Here is a 14,499-nt window from a genome sequence, read left to right on the forward strand (position 1 = left end):
GGGTTCGCCCATCACTACTCTTGAAGCCACGAGGTTAAAGTTTCTTTAATGGTGGATACAACTTTCAACAGAAGCTAGATTTGCAGGATGGGTTTTCAGGAGTCAGAGCTTTGAGGAGAGATCTCTGGGCATCTGGAGTTTAGAGGTGGAATCCTCCTGAAGATTACCTGATGGCTCTATAAAGGTGAGGGGGGAGGAAACAGCTGGGCGGAAGGGGCTCAGGCAGGCAGCTTAAAGAGAGAGGGGGGAATCCCAAGCTAACAGAGGCTCTGGGGGAGGAAATCAGCTGGGCATCTATCTCACGAAGGTTTTTTTTAAGGCTCCATGGCAGGGGGAGGAATCAGCTGGGCAAAAGGGGCTCAGGTTGGTAGTGTTGCCTTTGGGGAGTACCGGGAGAAATCCCAGGTTGGTGGAGGCTATTTCCTGGTTGTCGGTGGTTGCTGGGAGGCATCAGCTGGGCGTCGGGGAGAAGATCAAAGCTAGTGACTCCTTGCTTCCTTTCTCAGCTAGTGACTTCCTTTTGCAGCGCAAAAATCCACTCCCTCCCCACGGTAGTTTTGGCTGGCTTAATTAACTCGAACGCTCTCTCCCGCCCCGCACGATCTCTTCTATAGTCCCTGCTTACCTTCTGTCCAGGATAGCTGAACTTTGAGCCCGTGCATGCTTGCGAGGATCTGAAGGTTTTTGTTTTTGATCTCTTCTTAGCTGAGCTTTGCAGAGGCTTTTTGCTAAAAGTGCTTAAGAGTAGGAGTCCATGGGTGCTCCTTCAGTAGTTATTTATTAATTTTCGTTATTTATGTACTTTTAAAAAGTCTTTTCCCAACTTTGTTTGCTGAGATCTTTTGTGACGGGACTAGACATCTGCTTCCGTCGCCATCTTGCATCCATCTTGATTGGGGTGCATCTTATACATTGAATGTTGCCAAGGCCGGATGGGAGGCAGTGGTGGTGGTGTCTCTGGTGGCTTCTCTTCAAGGAGAAGCAGCACTGGGAATGTCATGTCCAAGCCCCAGGCCACCATCGCCACCAAATCTGAGGAGATTGGTGAACAGGCCCTGAAGGGGTAGAGCTGTTGTCTGCACCAGCGCCATGTTGTTGGGCTTGGCTTGGGTGAGCAGCCGTGGCGGGCAGGTGCTGTCTGTCTCAGAGCAAAACTGCCTCAGCCGGCCCTGATCATCCAATGGGAGGGGCTTTGGCTCCATAGGCCCCTACCCCAATCTCCTGCCTTTGGAGGGACCTTTGGGAGAGCATGGCGGTCAATGACGGGCGCTCAGACAGAAGCTGCTTCAGCTGGGGATAGGTGTCCCCTGCTCGGCTGAGGCAGGGGTGGCAGGTCCAAGGGCTCTCCCTCCCTAAGATCCCCCAAATGCAGGAGAAGGCCACCCTCTTGCAAGCTTTACCCCTCGCCCCTCACCTGCCATTGCCTTCCTGCCTGAGCGACCTTCGCTTGTTTTCTATTGGTGACTTTCAAACCGTCAAGAAACCTCTTTAGCCTAGGCCACTCGCTGTGCAGTCCAAATAATAAATTCCTCAATCCAATCCCTTTGATTTCCCATTTCCAAGTTTCCAGTATTTATTCTGTTTAAACCCTCCCCCCTTCCAGATTTTATTTATTGATCCTAATATTTAACCCAAACGGCCCAGGGGACCCTCTGACCCACCCCCATTTTTACAATCCTTCCCTCCTCCCCATGGACAATCGACCAGCACCGGCGAACATCCCAAATGTTCCACAGCAATCCTCTCCTGAATCTGTCTGCTTTTTTCCTGCAACCTGCCATTGCTTGCTGCATTTTCTAAACCTGCTAAAAAAAACTCAGCAGACCCAGTTTCTCAGGGAGGGAATGGCTGATTCCTCGCTGTACTCACTGCAAACTCTTCAACAGGTTCCCCGAATCTGCAGGCAGAAATACTTGCATAATTCGTGTCTGCAGCCGAGAGCTTCTTAGTTCCACCACAAGAGTTTTGCCTGCATTTATCTGTAATTACATTAAACAATGAAGGGGACACCGAACGCTTTCGCTAGTTTCTTCTTCACCCATGCACATGCACACTTCCCTTCCACCGTATACGGTATTTCATTCAGCAGCAACCTTCCGTTCCGTAGTGCTACAAAAGAGTTCACCATGGAAATTTGTTCCATTTAGCTTCAGGGTTTTGTCTCAATCTACAAGCTTCACACACACTGTTTCTGTGAAGACCCCTGAATTAGGGGTTAGGAGTGCAAGTGTCTTCAAACCTGGCAAGGCTTGTGGAGTTCAACTCCCATTTCTAAGGTAGCATGACTGGTGGAGGAATTCTGGGAGTTGAAGTCCACAAATCTAGAAGATGTCAAGTTTGAAATTTGTAAAAAAGTGTACAGGGTTTTTAAAAGTATATATGGTTTTAAAAATTACTCTGCTACACTAGTATTTTATTAAACAATATTAAACTACACCATTTGGTTCAGAATACTTTTTTTCTTGTTTTCCTCCTCTAAAATCTAGGTGCGTCTTATATACCTGTGTGTCTTATATGCTGAAAATTATGGTATATTGTAAGGAAAAAAGAGAGAGGGAAAGAAAATCAAAGACAGTTTTCTAGAAAGAGATATAGTATGTATTTATAATATTTATGTGTTTATTAGATTTCTATGCTGCCCTGAGTCACCTCTAATAAATAAATGAATTAATAAATGAATTAATGTAATAGAGAGCTACAGAAACCACTAAAATTATCTCCTAGTTTTCATGAACTTCTGCTTGTTTTCTTTTCTTCCTTTTTCCAATAGTGGAGGAGTAAAATTTTTCAATTAGTATAAGCTTCTCTTGTGAATTTCTTCAAATTCCTCAAATTCAGAACTAAAAGGAACACTTTTCACTGACCATTTTGTGTCTGTAGTAATTGTTTCTGTTCTATTAACATTCATTTTGTAACAGATTATTCTTCTGAACCCAGAAAATTGAGACACATCACAAGCCTCCATTTAGCCAAAGGCACTTCAGTCGCATATGTCCAATGTATTTTCAAACCAATATGAATAGTGCTATTAGAAAAACAATCTCAAAAATGAGACCCAGTTGGATTGTTCTTTCCTGAGCTGAAATGATACAATAAGGAACAAAATTAGTTCTTCAAAGAAAGTGCAAGAAAGCCAAGTGGTTTTATTACCATGACATTGAATACTTAGAATTTCATTTATAATAAATTCAAAACTAAATGGGAACATTTCTACAACTAAAGTGATATGCCGTTTTTATTTTAAAATACAGGTGGTACTGCTTTTGGCCTCAGTTATGATTAATGTTACTGAATTTCATTTTGTGACCACCATTTTCACAAATAGCAATGAGCAAATTGCACATGAAGACTAAATTGGTATTATATTTGAGGTTTATTGGTTCATCTTTTTTCTTAAACATCCTGATATGTTAGATATGCTTCTCATACATGAAAAACGTTTTTTTTTCTCTCCTGGAACACAAGTGCATGTGAAAAACACAAAAATAGTCAAGTAATTTTTAAATTGAGCCAGAACTTCTAGTTCGTGAGACATATTCAAAAAACCAGATGGGGTCTGGATATGTAGGCTGTGGAACTTCTAGGTATCTAATAAAATTTGTCTTCCAACGTTGCTTTAAATTAACGAAGTGCAGTCTAAGGTATCAGAAGAACTCTTTGAGCTAGAAAAGGAGATAATCAAGATAATAATGCTGCACTTCAGAGGATTTACTACTGATTGATAACAGTTCAACTATTATAAGTCAGCAAGTTAAAAACCATGTGCCAGAATTTTAAATCTGAGCTTTTATTCCTTCCTTATTGATTTGATTTGAAAATAAAACCATATAATCATTATGTATTGTTTCATCCCTTATCTCACATTAGATAGATTTACCACAGGACAAACCTATAAAGCTATTTTTGTAATTAGCAAAAAATTACTCATTTGGTGATAATATTTTAAGAAAGGAAATAGGAAGTTTAAATGCATTATATTTGCTCTTTCCATGCTTATTTCTGATTCTTAGAAGTGAATATTCAGATATGGGGAATCCAATCAGTTCCTTCATGTTTAATTCTGCATGGATTCAGAATTATTTGAAATCTTCAGAAGAAAGAGAAAAATATAAATTAGCAGGATTTCTTCCCCATGGAACTGATTGGATTCCCCACAACTGAATATTCACTTCTAAGAATCAGAAATAAGCATGGGAATAGCAAATATAATGCATTTAAACTTCCTATTTCCTTTCTTAAAATATTATCACCAAATGAGTAATTTTTTGCTAATTACAAAAATTACAATACAAAACAATACAAAATTATTAAAAGTGTGATGCAATTTATAACTGTATTAAGAATTTTAAAACTCCACAGAATCAGATCAAAAGCTCCGCTGATCTTGATTCTGTGTTTCATAATAAGCAAATGTCTATGGGGAAAATATGGATTCCTACATTTGTTGATCAGAATCACAATGCCTTCTTGCCAGATATATCATTTAAATGAAATACTTTATGAAGATTAGTTGTAATAATATATTCACTTCTATTTTTTTAATGTAACAATACAATATTTATAAGTATAAATTTGTTCAGGTTTTCAACTTTTTAACAAAATAATCAAAATAATATGATTTTAATAAGATATACATTATATATAATAATATTATACCAGGTAAGTTTACATGCATTACATCCTACTTTTATGCTATCCATAAAACCATATTATTTGGTTCTACACTGCATTTATAAGAAATAAATTACAGTGTGAATCTAGGTTTATTGGGTCTTTGAGATAAGATGAATACTGTATTTTTCAGACTATAGGATGCACCTAAATTTACAGGAGGAAAACAAGAAAAAAATAGTTTTGGCTTCCAGGCATCGCATTTTCACCCTCTCTGGCCCACAGAAGTACTCTGCAGTGCTATGCACAGCCTATTTTCATTAAAAATGGGCCTCTTTTGGGGCTCCCAAGCCTTCCGAGTATTGCATTTTCACTCTCCCAGGCCCCCAGAAGCACTCTGCCTGGCCTGATTTTGCCAGAGCTGTGGCAGTTTTCACCAAGAAATGTCTATTTTTGGCCAGCAGAGTGCTTCTGGGGACCAGGGAGGGCAAAACTATGACATGCAGAGGGCTTGGGAGCACAAAAACAGGTCCATTTTTTATGAAAATGGGACGTGCGGAGCAAAGCAAAGTACTTCTAGGGGCAGGGGAAAATATGGTTCAAAAAGCCAAAACTGCCCGCTATTGGTCTGTAAGACACATCTAAATTTTCACCCACTTTGGGGGGGGGGGCATCTTATACTCTGAAAAATACAGTAATTTGATTCAGTTCCCTGCCTCAATGTCTTCCTTTTAATTCAAGGAATCCCTTACTGGATAGGAAATTTCTGAAGACGTATTTTTAAAACCACATATAAATCCCACTCTGAAGACATATTGCAAAGGTAAAAGTTGGTGACCCATACCCCATCTTATTTTTTAAATAAAACAGCTATGGTAATAGATAGAATCGGGTGGTATATTAATAACATCCAATTGAAATACTTGGTTCCTAAAATAGTGGATATTTTTATGAATATCAGATCATTGGTAATATTTAAGATATTTTGAACTCATTTCTTCTGTATGTGCAAATATGTGTGGAAATTCAAAACATCTAACATATAAATTGCATTTCAATATGCAGAATCTTAAAGCACATTAGACATTTTTAAAAGGCTATGGAAAGAAAATTGTCTTAAAATTACCAGCTTAAAAATACAGAAAGAGACAAAATATAACAATTCCTTTGACACTTGAATACATTTCAAGTTGACCAATTTCCTCTCATTCCCTTTGCAGCTTTGCAAAAGAAAATTATATTCTTTAAAGAGATCATTATGTAGATTTTCAGTCCAGGCTGCAAACATTCTTGTTTACTAATTTGTAGAAGAGCCAGCATAATTGTGACAATTCTCTGATCATTCATTATTTGCAGTGTTTCACTTTATTTTGCTGCAGATGTATTTGTATGCTATATATCTTTGGCAAGGACAATCTATTTAAATCTCAAAGTTCATGTTTAAATATCCTTAATTTTCATATTTTATTCCAAAAGAGTCCCTATCATAAATATGATTGTTCAGTACACATGTGCATACATTTCAAATCTATAGTCCACATATATCATCTTTTTTAAAAAGTTGAACAGCTGAGATTCATTCTTAAAAGCCACAAATTTCCATTGTACATAGCACATTCAGATAGTTTTCTATTTCTATTATTACAGAGTTATGGCCCTGAGCCACAATTTTTATCAGAACAACCTTTATACTGCTGGAGAAGTAATGTTTATAATGCGGGAGAAGTAATGTGTTATAATGTGTAGCTACAGAAGAATGTGGATTCTGCTTGCCAAAATTGTCTTTATATGTATGTGTCTATTGTATTTTTCGATCTGTATATGTCTACACATACACACACATGCACACCACACACATACACACATGAACATGTAAATATACAGTACATATAATGTTTCTATTTCACTCTCAATAAAAGAAAGAACAACACGGTGATGACTGCTGAGTTATACCAAAATATCACTTCTTTTGCTACACCACACCACTATACCAACCATGGCAACTGTCAGAAAAATTGGAATGAAAATCAAAGGAACCAGAATTTTATCTGGAGGATCTTCCCAATGCACTTTATCTGAGGTACAGTTTGTAAAGAATTGTCTATGTATTCCAGTGATGAAGCCTTCAGCCAGTGGGTTAGGCCAAAAGCACTTTGCTGTTGAAACCTTGTGTTCTGTACATAGAATAAAGTTGTTGTAATACCTGAAAAAGAAATAATATGAAAATAAGAATAAGAAATTAAGAAATGAGAAATAAGAAAAATTCTCCAAATGCTGCTAATAATTTTTTTATTTCCTTCTAATTTAATGTACACCTAGTTCAATAAGTTGTAACATCAAAAGATTTTGCTTCTAAAGTATAAGTTGCAGTAGCTTTTTAGAGGTAGTTCTTGATAAATGATAAAAGATGCAGTACTTTTTATTAGTAATCCTTGAATAATTACTCTAATAGAAACTGCTAAGCAAAGCAATCACTAAGTTGGAAGTCAAACTGCAAGTGTGCTCTCTATCTGGAAAAAGATAAGAGAAAAGTGAAATGGACCAATTTTAAAGATCCTCCCCAACTTACTATCTCAGATTTTGATGAAATTTGGCACATGGTTTCTTTATGATATAAAACTATGCTGTGCAAAATTTTAGTTCAAAAGACTAAAAATTGAGAGTTCTAGGGGACCTCAAATAAAGTTTGCAAAATGCTGAGTTGGCAAAAATGACATTTTGAGCCAACTTCTAGAAGCTGTAAACACGGCAGTTTCAGTAGTATGTTGGAGATGTTTGGAGAACCTGCACAACTTGTAAGGCTTTATAAACTGGTAAAACCCCACATACTTAGTCCTCTTACTTTTTCCATGGTTCAGGCTCAAAGTATGCCAAAAAATTCCTGAAAAATGAATTTACAGCAATCTTCAGGCTGCTGTAGTTTCCAAACTACTTGGCCTTTCAGGTTGATTTTTGGCAGGTGTACTAAGTACACAGCTGCAATGAGGACTTCCAATTTGCAGCACTTTCCTTCAAGTTGTTGAAATAATATAAGAGTTCAAAGTTGGTACTTAACAGGGTTTTGCCAAATTTTGACTATTTTCGATGCCCTGTTTGATCCTGTGGGACAGCTTCAATCCTCTTTAATTTAGCACCATTAGAAAGAGCATAGGCCTTACAAGGTGTGCAGGTTCTCCAAATATCTCCAACATACTACTGAAACTGCCACATTTACAGCTTCTAGAAGTTGGCCCAAAATGTCATTTTTGCAGACTCAGCATTTTGCAAACTTTATTTGAGGTCTCCTAGAACTCCCAATTTTTAGTCTTTTGAAGTAAAATTTTGCACAGCATAGTTTTATATCATACAGAAACTATGTGCCAAATTTCATCAAAATCTGAGATGGTAAGGTGGGGACCACTGGTCCACTTGACACAGAATGACCCAGTAGTCAATTTCACACTTTTTCAGCATCCCTGTCACATGATCACCATTACAATCTATATGATGTACAGTAATCAGATTGAGTATTGCAAGGGTGTTATTCTTCTTCTTGGGCCATATCTGTCATTGGACATGGGCGATCATGTTGCCGATTCTACAGTATTTTTATCAACAGCCACACAAAAGTGCTGCTGAGTTTTGTCCAAAGTCGCCCCTTAGATTTTGAAGCCATGATCTTCTTCTGCCTGGATCTCGTTTTCCTTTAATTTTTCCCTGAAGGATTAAGTGAAGTATGCAGCATTTTTCTAGGTGTCGCATAAAATGTCTAAAATATTCTAACTTTCACTTTTTAATAGTTTTGAAAATTTGACTTGGCTTTCCCAGGCGGTTTGTCATCTCCTCGTTTCTGATTTTGTAAACCTAATTTTTACATAACAGCCACCTGTAAAGGATATTATATAAACAGCTTTTAGTACTTTCTTGAAATATCTTTCTTTCCAATTTCTTTGCTCTGGGGAGGAGAGAAGGAAAAAAAGCAATCAATCTTTCTTATATCTGACTCTTTCCCACTGCCAGTACAGCTACATTGCTTTCCATATGTAGAAAAGCAAACAGCTCACTTTCTTGAAATCCCCCTGAAATCCCTCTGGAGGTGAGGGGAGGAGAGAGAAAAGCAATCAGTTTCTCTAGACAATTTCTCCTTTACCAGACACTTCCCTGAAAAGCAGGGAGATTGGAAAAGAGATTTCAAGACAGAACTGTAAACTGTTTGCATAGTATGCACATCAGTGGTGGGTTTCAAAAAATGTCACTATCAATACTGTGGGTGTGGCTTATTGGGTTTGACAGGGGAAGGATACTACAAAATCTTCATTTCCTTTCCACTCCAGCAGATTATTACAAAATCCCCATTTCCTCCCTATCAGCTGGGACTCAGAAGGCAGCAAATAGATGGGGTGTGGTGATCAGTGGTGATATTTACTGGTTCTCTGAACTACTCAAAAATTCTGCTATCGGTTCTCCAGAACTGGTCAGAACCTACTGAAACCCACCTCTAATGTGCATGGTTGCCATAGCCAGGCTTTGTGTATAATATTCAATGTGTAGAAGAGTAGCAGATTTTGACCAGTTCTGGAGAATTGGCAGTGGAAATTTTGAGTACAGTGATCCCTCGATTTGCGCATTCTCGATTAGCGCGAAACGCTGCAATGCGGTTTTTCAAAAAATATTAATTAAAAAATAAGTCCGCGGTTTTTTTGCTATACCACGGTTTTTCCCACCCGATGACGTCATACGTCATCACCAAGAGTCACTTCTCTGTCTCTTTCTCTTTCTTTCCTGTCACTATGCTTCAATCATTTTCTCATTTCTCTTTTTTCTCCCCTTTTTTCTATCATTTCTCTCTCTCTTTCTTCCTCTCTCACACTCTCTTCCTCCCTTCTCTCTCCCCCCCTCCACTTGCCCACGAGAAGAAAAAAAGCAACCTCTGCCGGGCAGCTCCCCTTGTGCCCCCGCTTTGTGCCTGCCTCTTTTGGGGATTTTTTTTTTCTTTTCTTTTTTGCGCTGGCGGCGGGAGCTGTTGGGGAGGGCTCTGCCGGGAAGGCCTCTCAGCTGCAGAGCCGAATGGGGGCGGAGGCAACAGCGGAGCCCGGCGCTGGGGCCATGCGAGGCTGTTCATCCAGGGGGGCGTGGACTGGCAAGTCGCCCTCCTTTCTCTCTCTTTCTCAAGATCGCTTGCCGCTTGCCTATTGCAGCGAAGGAGGCGAAGCAAGGCTCCAAGCTGCAAAGCGGCAAGCGATCTTGGAGTTTCCCCTTTGCCTGGGCGGCGGGAAGACCAAGGGAAGGTTCCTTCAGCCGCCCAACACCTGATCCGTTCCGCAGCGCGGCAGCAGCGAGGAGCCGAAGATGGGGTTTCCCCTTTGCCTTTACCCCATCTTCGGCTCCTCGCTGCTTCCGCGCTGCGGAGCAGATCAGCTGTTGGGCGGCTGAAGGAATCTTCCCTTGGTCTTCCCCGCCGCCCACACGCAAACTCCACCATCTGCGCATGTGCGGCCATGAAAAAAATGGCGCACATGCGCAGATGGTGGTTTTTACTTCCGCATCCAGTATAACGCGGAAATCGGTTAGCGCGGGAGGTCTTGGAACGTAACCCCCGCGCTAACCGAGAGATCACTGTAATTCAAAGAACCAGTTGACCCTGCACCCATCTATTTGCTGCCTAATATTTAAGATTTATTAGATTCCATGTATATAGAAAAATATTACCAAAAGCAGGAATTTTTTTGAAATATAATAAAGAAAATGCTTCTTTATTATAGATAAATTTGAGGCAAAAAAGATGTCTCAAAGAGGGACATGATCTTCAATTGAAGTGGCAAGCCTTTCTACGATATGGAAAAGCAAAATACAATTTCCAAATTTTGGAAATTATTATGTTAGAAATGCTTGGCTGTTAGTATGGGGAAAAATCAAAGAAAATTATATGAAAGTACCAGTCAGGGCTCTCCGCGATGGAGGCACTGATACATCTGGACGCTGTCAACATTGAAAAAATTAAAAGATATAAAGACATTTTGAATGAAAAGGGAAAACTTAAAACTAGACAAGAATTGAAAAATCAATGGATTGACCTAGCCTGGTGGCTGCATGTATCTTAAAGTTCTCCACTACGGAGAATCAACTCCTTCATAAAATATAGTAGATTTGTCCAAACGTTGTTGTTTAATTGTTTATTCCCTTATTCCCTCCTTATTTAAAGTATTTTACAAAGTTGCCCTTGGACTTCCATATTTTTGCTATCTAATTAATTTTATATTCTTCCCCTGTTCTGCTTGAGGCTGAATTAAGCCCACTGGTATATTAGAACAGGACACTGTTGTAGTTAATTGTTGAGGATGAAACAGTGTGATCATTGCAAAAATAATTTTGCAATGTTGTCACAGACATGCCTTTAATCTCTACCTATTCACCACAAACTTGACATAAAACTCAACAGAAGATGTACTTAATACTTTCTTCTTCTTTCTAACAAAATGTTTACACTCCTTGTATCCTTGCAGGTGTAAGTCAGAAAGGATATACTGAGGCAATAAGAAGGTTAACATTGGATTGTTCAAAAATCTTAAAACGTTACTTATTGTAATTCTGTTGACAGAATTATCATCATAAGATTGTCAAATACTTTTCTTTTGTTATAAATATTTGTATTGTTAACATCTGTGTTTGTACAGAGTAGTGAACAAAGCAGATGTATTTCTAACAAAGGTCTAATAATTGTTTTGCAAATCAGTTTTTCAAAAACAGATTTTCAATGATACTGCTCTACAAGTATTTATGATATAAAAATATTTATATTTACAATTTTAAATCAAGAATAAAAATACAGTGGTACCTCTACCTACAAATGCCTCTACTTACAAACTTTTCTAGATAAGAACCAGGTGTTCAAGATTTTTTTGCCTCTTCTCAAGAACCATTTTCCACTTATAAACCTGAGCCTCCAAAACTGTAACCGGAAAAGGCAGGGAGAAGCCTCCATGGGGCCTCTCTAGGAATCTCCTGGAAGGAAACAGGGCTGGAAAAGGCAGGGAGAAGCCTCCGTGGAACCTCTCTAGGAATCTCCTGGGAGGAAACAGGGCCTCCACCCCCAATCGCACGCATTATTTGCTTTTACATTGATTCCTATAGGGAAATTGCTTCTTCTTACAAACTTTTCTACTTAAGAACCTGGCCATGGAACGAATTAAGTTCATAAGTAGAGCTACCACTGTACATATGATTCCCCCATCCCCCATCCCATTTCCTGCAAAAATTGTTTTTTCCTTCTCCTTCTGGGCAATCTAGTTACCAACCAGTCTCAATGTATGCTTAATGGGAAATTGGGAATGAGAATAATCAAGCCATGGCATAGTGATAAAAGTTTCAGGCTAGAAACTGGGACAGTGGGAATTCTAATCCTGCCTTGGCCATAAAGTCACCTGGGTGACTTTGGATTAGTCTCTTTTTCTCAGCCCTAGAAAGGAGAAATGTAAACTGCTTCGGGAGTGGAGGGGATTTTTTTTACAAGAACTTGCTAAGAAAACAGCTTGTCCAGGAAGTTTCTGAGAATCAGACACAGCTGAAAAGAACAATAACAACAACAAAAATGAACTAGTCATTTTTGTAGAGATTCCAAAATAGAAACTGCTACAAAGTGCCGCTACCAAATGGTGAGAGGGGCCAGAGAAAAAAATATTTTGCAAGCCATGTCTAACCAGTTTGTTTCTTTTCATTTTCTTTATCCTTGTTCTAACCATATCAGTACTTATGTTACTTATGCTAATGTATTAATACTTTTTTTGCACTATATATTTGTAAGATGAAATACAAGATTTAAATGTTTATTGAATCCTTTGGGATTGGGTGACATAGAAGTATAAATAAACAAATAAACAAACAAATAAATATTCAATAATCAATAATGAATACTCACTAGTATGGAAAGGCCTTTGGGAAATAATATATGTAGTCCTTGACTTATAAGCAATTAGTTTTAGTTCAAAATTACAATAGTACAGAAAAAAGTGACTTACAAATGGTCTTTATGCTTACAACTGTCACAGCTTCCCCATGATTATATAATCAGAATTCAAGCACTTGATAACCAGCAGGTATTTACAATTATTGCAGCATCTCAGGGTCACATGATTGCTATTTGCAATCTTCCCGGTTATCTTCCAGAAAGCAAAGTCAACAGAGGAAACCAGATTCACTTGTTTGATTCACTTAATAACTGCAGTGATTTGATTAACAACCATGGCAAAAGTAAAAAAAAATTGGCACAACTCACTTAACAACCATCTTGCTTCACAATGGAAATAGACTAATTAAGGTAGGATGCTCAATTGCGAGATTAGCTTTTACTAGCACAATCTCTATCACAGGAAAATAAATGGAAGAAATCAGTTATTGTCTCTTCTAGTTTTTTGGATTTAGATCAAATTAGATATATTGTAATAATTTTCAAACTTTAAAAAGTTGAGAAATTAATTTGCCACATTGCATGGTGTACAAAAATAATTTCTTTACTACACGCTAGTGGTCAGCTAGGTTTGCTGCTCAGGTGTGGCTGGCTATGGAGACACATATTTTCTTATCTGATTTTAATATCAAGCAAGAGTTTTAAAAGCAGTGGTTACTTTAAGCGTCACATTAACACATTAAGCATTTGATACAAAGAAGTTCCATTTTTCTACAGGCACGGAAATCTGAAAATACATCTATTTTAGAAAAGAGCTGCATTTTTGCAAATTGTTGAAGCATTCTTTCCAAATAAATTTCAAAGCAATGCACAGCAAGATCATTGCATTTGCTCTTGGAGAGAGCAATGATGGATTCCAATGGATTTCATGAAGAATAGAAAAAAACCTGTAGTACATACATTAGCATTTGCTCTCTCTCTCTCTCTCTCTTTTAGGTGTTAGCAGTTTCCTGAGCCTACAAACCTCTTTTAGAGACTACCTTGTTCTTCCATTTTTGCAAATAATATTCTGTTGTTTAATCTTATTACGTAAATACTCTAGAAACCAATTTAAATAGATTCACTTCCTTGAAACTGGATTACATTAACTGTTAAAACAAAATTGATTTGTTCTGTATAAAAGAGCAATTTAGAATCTGAACATTCCAAGTAGAAGTGATTTAACTGTATTTGAAAACAACATGTTTTCAGAAGGGTTTTATTTTTCCTCTGGGATTTCCTCTTAAAAATTCAGCCTACATTGTTTATCACTGAAATTACTTCTGGCTGAAGAATTAGTTTTATGTGGGAGTTATATATAATCATGTAATGCAACAATTGTTTTAGAAAATTATGGTGAGCTACAACACTCATCTGCATTAATAACTGCATGGTGTTTTTATTGTATTGTTTTCATGCCATAGGCTTATTAAATGCTATGAAATAAGGAAAAACAAAATGAGATAATCAAGTCCTCCTTAAGCAACATTGTTAATTGTAATTTGAAAATGTGTTTGGTTAGCTCTCATCTTTCTGATTTTATACAAATTAAGTGCTTTAAGCTAATAGGCTTTCCTTAGTCCGTAGGCTTAGTCTGTGTCTTTATTAGTTTGTTTCCAAATCAGGTAAATCCACAGTAACTGAATTTAAACATGCCTGGGATAAACATATATCCATCCTAAGATAAAATACAGGAAATAATATAAGGGAAGACTAGATGGACCATGAGGTCTTTTTCTGCCATCAATCTTCTATGTTTCTATGTGTTACTATTATAATTTATTCCCAGCACATGGTAATTTATGAGACAGTCCTAGTTTTAAGATCGTACTTAGCCACAGAGTATCTTTGGGTTGATCATTATCATTATAAGATGTGTGTACACATGAACATGCAGTGTGTGTGTGTGTGTGTGTGTGTGCGCGCGCGCTCATGTGCATATCAAATCAGTGCTGACTGTCTGCCCT

The 14,499-nt window shown here is 37.9% G+C and overlaps 1 protein-coding gene across 1 annotated transcript in view; it reads right to left on the reverse strand.

Annotated features, from left to right (window-relative positions):
• Positions 1–4,236: 4,236 nt before the first annotated feature.
• RAMP3 (receptor activity modifying protein 3) overlaps positions 4,237–14,499 on the reverse strand; it is a 117,950-nt gene continuing 107,687 nt past the window's right edge. Inside the window, exon 4 of the mRNA XM_070767123.1 lies at positions 4,237–6,814. Coding sequence (XP_070623224.1) covers positions 6,559–6,814 — 256 coding nt within the window. The 3' untranslated portion in view covers positions 4,237–6,558. The remainder of the gene's footprint in view (positions 6,815–14,499) is intronic.

Source organism: Erythrolamprus reginae, chromosome Z (assembly GCF_031021105.1).
Source record: "Erythrolamprus reginae isolate rEryReg1 chromosome Z, rEryReg1.hap1, whole genome shotgun sequence".
In the NCBI taxonomy this organism is placed as follows: Eukaryota; Metazoa; Chordata; class Lepidosauria; order Squamata; family Dipsadidae; genus Erythrolamprus; species Erythrolamprus reginae.